The following is a 14,278-nucleotide window of genomic DNA, read 5'->3' on the forward strand; positions in this document are numbered from 1 at the left end:
TTTTGAGAACTGGAAGTTAGTTAGCATACAATAATTAAAACTTTTGTACTTGTGCTGAATTATATTTATGACAGTTTTGGTTGATACCCAATACCAGACTCATCCAGTGAATGCAGGGTGCATTTACAGGGAAACATTCCTGATACTTAGATCTAGGTCAGGAAAAGATCTACAAAGGTCTGTGTGCTCAAGTGGATGAGCTGTTCAGCTCCATGCTATTTAAGGGCTTTCATTTCTTATGAAATACCTGGTTTTGTGAATCCTAGTTATCTTCTAGAACTGAAGCATGCCTCAGTGTTTGGTGAAGATGTAACTTGCAGCCGTTTTGGATTGTCCACCCCCTGTAACATAACCAGCACGCTGAAGTGCTAGAAATATTGCAGTACCTATCAATGATGTTTTGACTGGTAAAAGCCCTTCAGTTTAATCTTTGTTCTTGCGGTATGCTGTGAGTAATAAGGGGAACATTTATGTTCACTGTTACCTCAGCTTGAACGTAGGAGAAATCTGAATTCTTACAGCATATTTGTGTTATGCTGTGCTCCATCCTGAGTGGCTGGCAAAAGAGATCAAGTGGTTCCATCAGAATAAGCTATCTACATTTGAATTGGCTACATTTGTTAAAATGGAAGCATTAGAAAAAGCCTGGTTTCCTGTTCATGGCAAGGAAACCACTGTAGAAGAGATGACCTACAGAAGACTCCAGCATTGTTCCTCAGGATGTTCTTCAGCTGGATTTTGAAGTGCCACCAAGGTCAGATTCCCCTGAAGCAACCATTAGACATTTTAGTGAGAAACAAGCAGCGTATTTTTATTTGTTAGGGTTTTTTTGAGATGTTCTTTCCAAATTTGTGTTTGTACCTTGTGCTCCTTCCACATATGATCTGCTTTTGAGTGGAAGATGTGGAAGATTTTATGTCCCTCTGAGCGAGGAGGAGAGGAAGGAAACATGTATGCTTTATAGATGCTAGGGAAGATCTCTATTTTGAGTACAGAGCATGATCATGAATTACAACAGAAGTGTACATGGGAAACACTTCTCAAATTGCAATTTCCTGAAGAGATTTCCTTCTATTACTGTTGTTTTTTCCCTGCAGGCTATGCAATTTTGGAGACTTAAAAGGGAATTTTCACTAAAAAAATTGCCTTAATATATGGGCATGAGGTTCCTCCCATCTCTTTTTAACAAGTTTACTAGAATTTACCCATACTACTTGTTACAGGGACACGGCCACATATGTTATTTCCAGCTGAGGATTTGTAGGGTTAATTTATCCTCAACTATATGCAGAGTATTAGATCCTTGCAAAGTTGTCAAAATAACGTAGTGTGTATAAGGCATCGGTGAGTGGTTCTTTTGTAATAGACAAGAAGGTAATTCCCTCTGGAGTGGATTAGCTTCTTTTAGAACTTTTCTTTATTGAATGCACCAACTCATTATTGAAAATTCAGGTCACATTTCTGTAATAATTGAATCTCACTGTTGGTTATGATCTGATTTTTATGGTATGAAAGCTGTTCCTATTCATAAACTGCAATATCGAAAACTAGCAGTAGAAAAACTACTAATACTATAAGTTGTTCCTACAGGCTTGCAGATGAGTACGGGAGGAAAGCATTCTCTCCTTACTCAACATCTTAGCCACTCAGTCCAATCTTTAATCTAATTGCCTTCTTCCTTCGTTTATTTTATCGGTTCAGAAATATGACTGTTGTATTCCTACTTCAGCCTGAGGATCCTCTGAGTATCTTGTTCCTTGGTATTATTTAATTATTTCTTAATTAGTAAACTTTTCCTTCCATTCCTGCAGAAAAAGTCTTTTTCAATACTTTTGCCATAAGGGTTGATGAGCATATGATTCTTTTCCTCTCATATCTGAGCTCTTTGGGATTTTGTTGTTGCTTAGATTTTCAATTTTGCAGATCCGGAGGGTGTGCCTCAAAATATCGTACCTATTCTGTACAGTACCTGTGGGATGCTGTACACTGCATGAAATACTTAACAGTAAAGAATGTGCATTTATCAGTGCCATCACAAACATAGTTGCAGACAGGTAAATGAGTGTCCCTTCAGTCTTGGGTTTTCTTACTTTACATAAATATTAATTCCATTAATTTCAGTGTGCTTGTCTGTTCTGTAGTACTTTACTAATGCAATTGAGCAACTGAAAAAAGCAGCAAGTTAAATGAAATCCAAATTAAATTGAAATAATTTTGTGTACCTGTAATACTATGAGTTCTGCATTTTGAAGTTGAAAGAACATGTTCGAGTAAGGGATGTAAATGTGTCTTGGTGTATACATGTAACTGTGTTACAGTGGGTATATTATTTTTTCCCCTGAAAAGAATGTGGAGAATTTAGAAAGTCTGTTACCTAGGCTATACTAATTCAAAACAAGAGTAAGTATTTTTTTCCCCAAACTTTGCTGCTTGATATGTTATTGTATTGATTGACATGAGACTGGTCATTTAAGTCTAAGTCAGAATAATATGAGGAAGAGATGTTATGAATATGTTACCTTCTGTTTCAAATGTCTGCTTTTGTCTTCTGATTCTTGTGTGGTGTAGTGTATTTACTCCTTTTTGGCCAGTTGAGCCCCAGAAAAAAGAAGAGCTTCAAGCAAGTAACTGATGGCATGTTTATTTTTTTTTGTCTCTATAGCTTCCCTACATATTTTATGTTTTACCAAGTATGTATTGCAGCTGTGCCACATTCATTTAGAAAACTCATTATTACAAGCTGGCTTGTAAGGACAAGTAAACTTTTTTTTTCCCACTGTAAGCTTAATTCTTATGTGCAACTCTATTCATGTGATTGTAGAGGCTTATGGAAGTGCTAAGCTGCAATCAATTCTGTGTAATTAATATTACACAGAATCAAGCTAAGCTCTAATATACAATCATACTTTTGATTCTTCTATTGATGTTTAACATCTTCAAGGAAAAAAAAATTTATTTTGTTTCAGATTTGTGTGGCCTAATTCTTAAACGTGTTTACTTTTGAAGTATACTACTTTGACCTCCGACATCTTTATTTTTAAGCTCTATACTTCTAATTATAACTTCTGTTGTTTAACATTTAATCTGTATCTCATAATTGTTGGACTTTTCTCCTAATTTGAAAAAATTTTAAATTGTTCTTACATTTAAATGTTCCTGCATTTAATACTAAAATGATTAGCTAAGACCTCATCTTTTCTTATAAGATTTATTGACTATCAAAACTAAATTTTCATCTGATGTTCTGTTAATTCTTGAAAGGTCTCCTAATGCTTGTGATGTAAGACATTGGAATTGCTTTTTGTTTCTTTACAAATCCTTTGATTCTGTGCTGTGCTTCATAGTGGCATAGTGTAGCGTAGGACAGGTAGAGGATAGGAAACTAATGTCACTTTGGTATGCTTTAAGCTCTCCTGTTGTTGAAAGACTGTAGGGATTAAGGAGGCTTTTGAAATAGTTGTCACTATGTTGGCAACATTTTGTGGTCTTGGTAGTCGTTCAGCTACTGTTCCTGTAGGAAATCTGAGACTTCATTTATCCTCTCCCTTGAGCTCTGTTCACCATGCATATACTAGGAAACTCCTTCCTACATGAAACTGAGTATTTTAGCACCCTTTTATTCTACTCTGTCCTATTTATCTTATCTTTCTCATCTGCCACTTCAGCATATAACTTAGTTTTTAATAGAGAGCTTTAAAATAAGTATTATAAGGATTAATACTAAAATTAGGGTAAGGTAACTAGTATCCAGCTGTTACCATTGGAACCCACTCTCACTGATGAAAGACAGTTTTCAACAGGTGAATTTCTATGATTTTGTGTGACTTCTTCCTGAAAATGGCTATGCTTAATAATGTTTGAAGCCAATACCCTGCAGACAGATTTGAAAAAATGAGATGTTAATGTAGATTTGTACAAGTACTGTGAATGGGTTGTGATTCTCCAAATTATATATGTAGCTCATGGTGAACAACATACATTAATATTTAAAAAGTCTATGTAGATTATTTAAGGTAATTCAAACTAGAATTTCAAAGTGAATTAAAACATACATTAGGTTTCCACATAGGTCTCCAGACATTACCTATCTATACAGATGGAAAGTTCTTTTGTGCAGAGTCTGCCTTCTTGTAATACCTTGCATAGCTCCAAGTCAACTAACAGCATTTACGAAAACAATAAAATACCAACTTCTGTGTTGATATGTATATTTAACTGATGCGTGTCAGTTAACTGCTGATGAAGGTATAACTCCAGTGACATTGCACTCATTTGTGCCAGGGATAGAGTCTAATGAAACTCTCCTGGAAATGAGATCAAATGTATGGTGATACATAAGTGCCAGTACTGCAGATTGATGACTGATGCTCATTTGAAGGAGTACATTTGTTACTGATGGTAAAGTTTCAGGTAGTGCAATGACATGCTGATGTAATAGGAAATAGACTTGTGAAATTGCCAGGTGATAAACATACAGATCCTAATACATGCTGTAGATAGTATTTAATATACAGGTGTCTATTGGTCTTGAATCATAACAAAATAAATGATCTCTGTTAGTTCTAAAATAAAAATTTTCTGTTCCCTTTTGCAATTCTGTAAATATTTCATCCAAAATAACATTGTGCTTTTTCAAAATGATAAAATACATAGTGGCTTGATTAAAACCAAAATACACTCTTGGTTTATGGTTAGACCTTAAAATAAATATCCAAAGTGCACAATTTCTGTTGTAGCAGATTTTTTCTTTACTATTTTGTCATTTAGCTGCAAAGCATTTTTATTCAGTGTTCTAGCTTAAAGCTGAGCAGTTTGAGTGGCTTCTATCTTTTTCGTTTTTTCACTTGGCAGCGTGTTGCAATACTGCTTAACATAAGTAAAAGACATACAGCCTTTCCTTTAGGGAAATCGCTGTAAATTTAAGTCAAGAATTTTGCTTGAAGTTGCTTAATGCATGGTATAATTAACATTAATATCCATTTTCCACCTGTATGAATAGCAGCAGTTCAGTCTTTACCTACCGTCAAAATGTGTTACCTGGTGAATTGGAATTTATGAGACTTCATTATGTATATCTTTAGGAGCAATACACAGTCAAGTGGAACCTTTAAGTGACTCATGGGCTCGACTAAAGCACAGCAGAGATTGGCTATACACTTCCTCCTACTCATTTGTTGAGTCCAATTTTGATCTCTCAAGATCCCTTGGAGTTCATACTTTGATTGAAAATGTTGTCAGCTTTGTAAGTGGAGATGTGGGAAACTCGCCAGGATTTAAAGAACCAGAGGAAAGTATGTCCACCAGTCCACAAGCGTCAATAATAGCAATGGAGCAGCAGCAGTTGAGGGCTGAGGTAGGTTTCAGTTTTATTCAGTTTTATTATTCTTTGTACATTGTGGTAATTGTGTGGATTTTTTTATTTTTAAAAACACTGTCCAAATTCTGTTTATTAAGGACATTTTTCTTCTCTTTTCTGTTAAAATATCTTAACTGGAACTGGGAACTTTATGCAAATAAACTCTGAAATGAAACTTAAAGAATTCCCCCTTTTTTTTAAAAAAAAAAAAAGTGTCTGTGAGAAAACAGCTACCTCATTTCTTCTCGCTTACGGCTGAAGATGATCTAATTCTAATTTCTAAGGATACTTGCTCCTTACTTAATACTGTCTTTTGTCTGCCTTTATTTTTAGCTTCGTCTGGAAGCACTTCATCAGATTTTAGTGCTTCTATCAGGGATGGAGGAAAAAGGCAGCATGCCATTAATGGGAAGTCGTCAAGTACCAGGATTTCAATCATCTTCATTGCTTACTTCTGTTAGACTACAATTTCTTGCTGGCTGCTTTGGTTTGGGCACTGTGGGACATGCAGGGACCAAAGGAGAGAGTGTAAGATTGCATCACTACCAGGTATATGTACTTCAGTAGTTTCTGCTGTTTCAATAACTGGGTGATAAAAATGTATCAGTCCTTAAAATATTTATTTATTTGACCCAGGATGGTATCAGAGCAGCCAAGAGAAGTATTCAAATTGAAATCCAAGTGGCTGTGCACAAAATTTACCAGCAGTTATCTGCTACATTAGAAAGAGCTCTGCAAGCTAATAAGCATCACATAGGTAAGTGAAAACCAGATTTGCAAAATGTCCTCTAGTAAACAATACAATAGCTCATATGTTTAACAAAGCAGACTTCGATATTAGTGACCAGAATTCACTGAAGTATCTGTCTGACTTCTTTTCCTGAGAGAGAGAAGCTTTTTAACTTTTTCTGTCTTAATTTTCTTCAAATGTTAGCCCTTTTTATTTTAAGACTTTTAGGTATTGTCAACCTTTCTATTCCACATACCACAATCTTCCACAGTCACCCATGTGTTTTGTGCTTCAAAGTGGTTTTCAGATTTTTCAGGGATAAGCAATTTTCTGAAGAGATGAAAAGTTTCCAATCTTTTTTTCTTTCATTCAAGTGAACTTTCTTTAAACCCAAAACCAAAGAACAGGGCATCGTGTCTGTTTTGGAAGCCCTTTCTCCTGGCCGCCTATACCCAGATATTGCTGTGTGCTTCTATCCTTACGGGACAGCTGGAACTCTGCACCTCTTTGTGCCTTCGTACATGCACTGACTGAGAGCTTCAGTACAGAAGAGTGTTGTATAATTTAGTTTGTTGGTAGAGCCTGATGGGCATTCTTACCTGAATTGTTTTGTTGTTCACTTACAATTAAAATGGAATTGAAAGACATTTCTTGAGAATTGACTTGAAGTACCAGTAGAAAATTAAGTATTTCACTCAGTTATCCTTATCAAGAGAGAAGATTCTGGTTTGAGATTTAGCCTCAGAACATCTACATCACAAACTAGATCTACATGATATTCTTCCTTTGACAACCTTGATATAGAGGTTGCATTGAGTTAAAGGGGGCTACGATGGTACATCAGAAAGACTACCTCAACGTGTCTGACAAAGAAAGGCTCTACTCTTTACTCGATAACTTAATTCATTATATTTTAAAAATAATCTGCTGTTCTTCTGTCTTAGTATTCTTACTCTAAACAGCTTATTAATTGAAAACAACTTCATTTTAATTGTAGAAGCACAACAGCGTCTTCTGTTGGTAACAGTCTTTGCTCTAAGTGTACACTATCAGCCTGTTGATGTCTCCTTGGCCATTTCCACTGGTCTGCTAAATGTGCTATCACAGTTGTGTGGCACAGACACCATGTTAGGACAACCACTGCAGTTGCTGCCCAAAACTGGTATTTCTCAGCTCAGCACAGCTTTGAAAGTAGCCAGTACAAGACTACTTCAGATCCTCGCTATCACCACAGGGTAAGTATGGATTGCTCCCTTGCATTAAGCAAACTTCATCGTGAAGCTTTTCAGCACCCTTTAAAAATAACTTTTCTTTTGTGTGAGCTTTCTTTAGGACAAGAAATGTCATTCAGAAGCATATAAGTGAAGGGGAGGGAAAGAAAAGAGTAGTCACATTATTCATAAGAAAGATGTACTTGAGACTGATACATATAATTGAGGAGTTTGGACCAGAATAGTTAGAACTGTATAGTCTATAAACAATCCATTCTACTACTCCCCATTTTTCTAGTTTGGCTTTGTATCTAGATCTGTTCAGTTGATATGATGAGGCTTTCTGTTGTGTAAAAGTTGTGTGTAAAAGTGATACCAATAATGGGTAGGGGTTCTTCAGAGCAGTACATTGTGCTTTATTTCAGAATAGAAAGCAATTTTTTGAGGAATACTGGCCTCTGCTAGACCGGGGACAGCATCCAAAATTCTGTCAACACATAAATTAACTCAAGAAAAAAGCAATGGAGAATGTATTCTCTATTTAGAGCAAGAACAATATTTAATATTCAGTACACGTATCTTCATTTCAGTGTTCATACAACACATTGCATTTAGCTGCCGAATCCATTTTGTAGGAAAAAAAAAACAACCAATAACCCCACAATAACAAAAGCAACAAAAAAAAGCCAACCCCAACCCACAAGAATACCCATCTTTGGAAGTTGCAGTAGGATTATGTTCAATTGACTAAGTTGTTCTTGTTCTGTTCCCCTAGGAAGTACTGGAAATGTAGCCTTTGATTCCACAGATTGGACAGTTTTAGAGTATCTTAAAAATAGGATTCAAATAAGAATAATCTGCCAAGCATATGGTGGAGGATAAGGAAAAGTAACCTGCTGCAATAGAATGAGTTAGAAATTGTGCTCTGTTAGGCCCGGTTTTCACTTGCACTGAGTTTATATTTGTATCTTTATGTTACTGTTCCTTGGATCAGCTCTGAAATACTCTTATATTTACTTGTTTTTGCATGCATATAGAACCTATGCTGACAAACTGAGCCCAAAGGTGGTCCAGTCTTTGCTGGACTTACTATGCAGTCAGCTGAAGAACTTGTTATCACAAGCTGGTGTGATGCTTATGGCTTCTTTTGGAGAAGGGGAAGGTGAGGAAGATGAAGTAGAATCAAAAAAGGCGGATTCAAATGGGGATAATGAGAAGAGAGATTTCAGAGGTAATTAGCTTGTATTATTTCTGCTACAATTTTGAGATATCAGAGACTGTAATAAAAGAAACCACTGAATGCTGAGGCCCTCACCCACTTTACTGTATTGATTATTGTTGGGTCATTCTTAACTCTGTGAATTAGATTAAATAAAGCAATGAAATAATTTTGTGTTCAGTTTAGATTTATATAGACTTGATACATAAATCAATTTAAAGGTAGGAGCAGGTTGAGAATAAGAATTACTCCATCTGGTTTGGAATTAGGAGGACGATACTGTTTTCCTTAAAAAATTAGTTATTATTAGTAGTATTTTTCATAAATGCTATCATAGGAATTTAATTATCTAAGTTTCAAAATGCAAATAAATAAAGCTTGATTCAGGAAATTGTTGCATTTGCTTTGTATTGTGCAGTTTTGCAGTCTGAGTGGATGGGAAGAGGTTGACCCTACCCTGTCATATTAAAAAAACTGCAACAAACAATTTTCTGAAATATTAATGTTTTCACATAATTTGCAGTCCCTTAATGAGCATTATGAATTTCTGTGGAAATTGTGTGTTTAAAGACATTTTTAATCGTAGCTTGGTTTTAGGTGTACATATTTTTAGTTGTTCTTAGCTTATAAATAATGCAATGGCTGATGAATTAAGAAGATAATTAATTAATTAGAAATTAGGATTTAAGGTCTTCTTTTTCCACAAACATTTTGTTGCTAAAACTGCCTTGGAATCAGGGGTGTGAGGAAGTATAGTGTTTTGCATGAAAAAATCCCATAAAACAAAACCATACGTAGAAACCAATTGTTACATTTTATAGGGACGTTTTAGATAGGATATACATTTTACAGGGATGTTTATAAATAATCACATATATTGGATTTAGGTGGCAAGGTTTTGGTAGTGAGAGGGGGCTGCAGGGGTGGCTTCTGTAAGAAGAAATCTGGAGCTTGCCCATGTCAGATGGAACCAATTTCAGCCAGCTCCAAAACAGACCCACCGCTGTCCAAAGCTCAGCTAGTCAGCAACACTGGTGGTACCTCTGTGATAACATATTTAAGAAAGGGTAAAAAACGCTGCACAGCAGCTGTGTGAGAGACGAGAGGGGAAAAACGTGACAGAAATGACTTTGGTAAACACCAAGGTCAGTGAAGAAGGAAGGGGACAAGGAGGAGGTGCTATAGGCGATGCAGCAGGGGTTCCCCTGCAGCCTGTGAAGTCTGCGGTGAAGCAGGTTAGGTTGTCCATCTGCAGCCCATTGAGGACCCCTGCCAGAGCCAGTGCATGTGCCTTGAAGGAAGCTGCAGCTTGTGGAGGGCCCACACAGGAGCACGATTCTGGCAGAAACTGGCTTGCGGGGGCCCACGCTGAACCAGTCTCTTCCTGAAGTACTGTATCGTGTGGAAAAGGATCCGCAGTGGAACAGTTCTTGAAGAACTGCAGCCCATGGGAAGGACCCATTATGGAGCAAGAGTGATAGAGACCTGTTACGAAGTGACCACAACTGCCTCACATTCCTGATCCCTCTGCTCTGCTTGGGGTGGGAGGTGGAAGAGTTAGGAGTGAAGTTGAGCCTAGGAAGAAGGGGTGGTCGGGGGGAAGGTGTTTTCATTTTGTCTTTATTTCTCAGTATCGTAATCTATTTTTCATGGGCAATAAATTAACTTAATCTTCCCCAAGCTGAGTCTGGTTTGCACACGATGGTAATTGGTGAGTGAACTCACTGCCCTTATCTTGACCCATGAGCTTTTCCTCTTATTTTTTCCCTGTCCTGCTGAGGAGCAGAATGAGAGAGCAGCTTGGTGGGCACCTGTCAGCCAGACATCATGTAATAACTGATCATTGTATTTTTGCTTCCAGAACAGCTTGTTGCCAGTAACAAGGACTGCTAACATTTTCTGTCATTTTCCATTCAAATCTATGATAGACTTCAAATGGTTACTTCTGAGTTGCTTGGCTATAATTTATATTAAATACATAGAGCTTGCAAACACTAGTGTGATTCTATAGCCACACTTCTGGTAAGATATATACAGTAATTTCCTGCACAGTTGTTTATAGATCTTAGCATACCGAAGTACCTGTGGTGTATAATGCACTGTGTGTTAATTTGAGTAGCCATGTTTTTCCAGATGCATGATAGTCCGCATAGTGTAGCCCAGCCATGTCAACTGGCTGTATTCTGTTCTGGACTCACTAGTGTCAGAAACATCCAAAACTCAACTGTGAATGTCTTAATTTTTTTTTCTACTTTGACCTTGACTTTAAAAAAATATTATTTGCAGATACTGTAGAAGTAAGGTTGTAAATGAAAACTTTTAATTTAACTTCCTAGCTGCCCTCCGAAAGCAACATGCAGCAGAATTGCACTTGGGAGACTTTCTTGTTTTCCTACGTAGAGTTGTGTCTTCAAAAGCAATTCAGTCAAAAATGGCATCTCCAAAGTGGACAGAAGTACTTCTTAACATTGCTTCTCAGAAGTGTTGCTCAGGTATGGTCAAAATGTACTCAATGGTCACTTGGATTTCTGGAGTGCAGTTCCTAAAAATAGGTCCTGTTAGAACATGTGTTATGTAGCGAACAACTAAAACTAAGTTCAGTAGATGTGCACAAGTTACACTAGAAAATTGTCCACTGGTGGCAAGCAGCTGGCATCATAGGTGCGTGCCTGATGCCAAAGTCACTTTCAGATTATTAACATATTGTTCCGTCTGTAGGAGTTCCCTTGGTTGGCAATTTGAGGACTAGACTTCTTGCACTTCATGTACTAGAAGCTGTATTACCTGCTTGTGAATCTGGCGTTGAAGATGATCAAATGGCTCAGGTCTTTATGTTTTGCTATAAGCTTTTACACCTGTTTCTTCAAAAAGTCTCATTTAACTTTTAAATGTTTCATAGGTTTGTTCAGAATCCAGATCAGGTGGGGCTCTGTGTAGATATTTTCTTATCTAAGAGCACTAAATAGTTTGACATTGATACCTACAAAGCAAACTAAACAATATATATTCTTTGTTTCCCTCATCTTGGATATAAAATGATCTGAAATATATTCTAATACACCAGGTTGTTGAACGATTATTCTCACTTCTGTCTGACTGCATGTGGGAGAGTCCGATAGCTCAGGCTAAACATGCAATTCAAATAAAGGAGAAAGAACAAGAAATGAAGCTACAGGTAATGACGCTGTTACTTTCTCTTTCAGCTGAATGTAACTGAGTTACATTAACCACAAATATTTTGTCCTGTTTCTGATAGAAGCAAGGAGAGTCTGAAGATGAAGATGAGAATCTTCCCATACAGGAAGTGTCCTTTGACCCTGAGAAAGCTCAATGCTGCATAGTGGAGAATGGGCAGGTTCTAACTCATGGAAGTGGAGGTAAAGGATATGGTTTAGCATCCACTGGAGTTACTTCTGGGTGTTACCAGTGGAAGGTAGGTTGCATAAACATGTATTTCTTAAATTCTCTTTGTTTTGGAAATATACTGTGATTTATAAACAACAGCTACCTATGGTTTTTTCCCCTTATGACAATGTTCTTGAGTAAATGACATTTTGGCACTGTTAGGTTTACAGTCTGAGTTGATGACCTTAAGGGTCTTTTCCAACCTAAATGATTCTATGATTTTCAATCCAAAGTGAAGAGTTTGTGGATGCTTTTGAGCACTGCCATTTGGATATTTCAGTACACAGATTGAAGACTGTGAATCTTTTGTGTATTTGTAGAGGTGATGGTGCTTGTCCCCAAGAGCCATAGTCAGCACAAATGTCCGTTGTCTTGCAAAAGTTTTGTACTGAACTATGTAGATGTTGAATTTTTCCTTTAGAAAAACACTTCACAAAACATTTTGATTTCTTGCAAAAAGACACATCAGCCTGTCTGACTGGCAAGACCAGATTTTAATATTTAATCTGGAGTGATTTTTTTTTAGGAATATAGATACATACACAGTTGTGGTCCTTGTTAGTACCATCTTTAGGACAACACCTCTACTTCTTTTTTTTACTTGAATCTCTGTAAATCACTTGCAGTGAACATGAAGAGTAAAGCTTATTTATTTCTGTAATATTATTTTTAGCACTTGTAACATGACTTTTGGGTGTATGTCTTAAGTCTGGGAAAAAAACCCAACTTCTTTCTGTATTTACATACAGTTTTCTTAATTACTAGTAGCTTACATTTAAATGACTTGTTAATGACTGACCTTATACACCAACGTGTCATTTTAGAGGTAGAGCATGATTTTAGCTTATTAGCTTATTATTTTTTATTTATTGAAAGGTTCTGAGCAAAACAGTTAAAAGTATGCATATAGATGTAGAAGGTAAATTTTCCTTGCTTTATTGTGTCAAAATGTATGTTCCTGACTTTTTCTCCCCTATTTTGTCTGTTTTGTTTTGTTTTGCCTGCTAGTTCTACATTGTGAAGGAGAACCGAGGCAATGAAGGCACATGTGTAGGAGTTTCTCGCTGGCCAGTACATGACTTTAACCATCGCACTACCTCAGATATGTGGCTTTATAGAGCCTATAGTGGTAACCTTTATCACAATGGAGAACAAACTTTGACCCTGTCCAGCTTTACCCAAGGAGATTTCATCACATGTGTATTAGACATGGAAGCAAGAACTATTTCCTTTGGTAAAAATGGAGAGGTATTTAACATTAGTTGTTTTTTTGGTGGGTTTTTTTGCAACAGTAATTTGGCATGGATATTTTATATAAAGCTAAGCATGACAGTTAAGACGCTTGACACTTTCAACACTTACAAGGATTGTAATACATGTATAACTTTGTCACATTTCATATTTTTGCTTGTTAAGGTGTTCTAAGTTTGGGGTTTTTGTTTTTGTTTTTTAACTAGGAGCCAAAACTAGCTTTTGAAGATGTCGATGCAGCAGAGTTATACCCTTGTGTTATGTTCTATAGCAGTAATCCAGGAGAAAAGGTAACTTAAACGTTCATCTGCATAGGTGTACTGGTTTTGGCTGCGATAATGTCAATATTCTTCATAACAGCCCGTATGGTGCTATGTGTTTTGGATTTATGAACAAAACAGTGTTGATAATGCAGTGTTTTATCTATTGCTGAACAGTGTTTAGACAGCATCAAGGCTTTCTCGGTTTCTCACTCTGTCCCTCACAGCAAGTGTGTTGGGGGCAGGCAAGAGGCTGGGGAGGAGTGCAGCCAGTCAGCTCGCTTAAAGTGGCTAAACGGATATTCTGTATGATACATCATGTGCAGCAATAAAACTGCAGGGAAGTTTGCCAGGGGTTTCTCTTGCTCAGGGACTGTCTGGGCATTGGCCAGCTGGTGGTGAAGCAATTGCATTTTGCATCACTTAGGGCATTTTGTATTGTTTTATTGTGGTTTTTTTTTCCTTTCTCTTTCATTTATGAAACTTTCCTTATATTTTCTCACTTTTGCCCTTCTGATTCTCTTCCCTGTCCTGCTGGGGGAGTGATTGAGTGGCTGGGTGGGGCTTAGCTGCCTTACTGGGGTTAGCCCTCAACAACAGGTCATAAGTTTATCCTTCCCCTTCTGTTCTCCTCTGTGTCAGTGTTATGGATGTTGTTTTATCGGGGGGTGGGGGTGGTAGCTAGCAAGTGCTGAGAATGTCACTGATTATTCATTTTGGTTTATGACATACATTACTTGCACAGTAGCTAGACTTCGTAAATTCCTATATTGTGCAATCTATTGTAAATTTAAAATGTATTTTAGTACTTAGAATTGATTTACAGACTTAATGTTCTACACACAA

General features: G+C 36.9%; 1 protein-coding gene across 12 annotated transcripts in view; it reads left to right on the top strand.

Moving 5' to 3' along the window:
• HERC1 (HECT and RLD domain containing E3 ubiquitin protein ligase family member 1) overlaps nt 1-14,278 on the top strand; it is a 118,334-nt gene that overhangs the window by 59,290 nt on the left and 44,766 nt on the right. For 11 of the 12 annotated variants that reach the window (XM_075100026.1, XM_075100025.1, XM_075100024.1 and 8 more), the window contains exons 26-36: nt 5,082-5,353; nt 5,690-5,905; nt 5,993-6,113; nt 7,084-7,321; nt 8,335-8,528; nt 10,853-11,008; nt 11,235-11,341; nt 11,581-11,691; nt 11,773-11,949; nt 12,930-13,169; nt 13,379-13,462. In XM_075100026.1, the coding sequence (XP_074956127.1) occupies nt 5,082-5,353; nt 5,690-5,905; nt 5,993-6,113; nt 7,084-7,321; nt 8,335-8,528; nt 10,853-11,008; nt 11,235-11,341; nt 11,581-11,691; nt 11,773-11,949; nt 12,930-13,169; nt 13,379-13,462 (1,916 nt within the window). The remainder of the gene's footprint in view (nt 1-5,081; nt 5,354-5,689; nt 5,906-5,992; nt 6,114-7,083; nt 7,322-8,334; nt 8,529-10,852; nt 11,009-11,234; nt 11,342-11,580; nt 11,692-11,772; nt 11,950-12,929; nt 13,170-13,378; nt 13,463-14,278) is intronic. The other variant, XM_075100028.1, reaches the window with a different exon arrangement.

Source organism: Phalacrocorax aristotelis, chromosome 7, assembly GCF_949628215.1.
Source record: "Phalacrocorax aristotelis chromosome 7, bGulAri2.1, whole genome shotgun sequence".
In the NCBI taxonomy this organism is placed as follows: domain Eukaryota; kingdom Metazoa; phylum Chordata; class Aves; order Suliformes; family Phalacrocoracidae; genus Phalacrocorax; species Phalacrocorax aristotelis.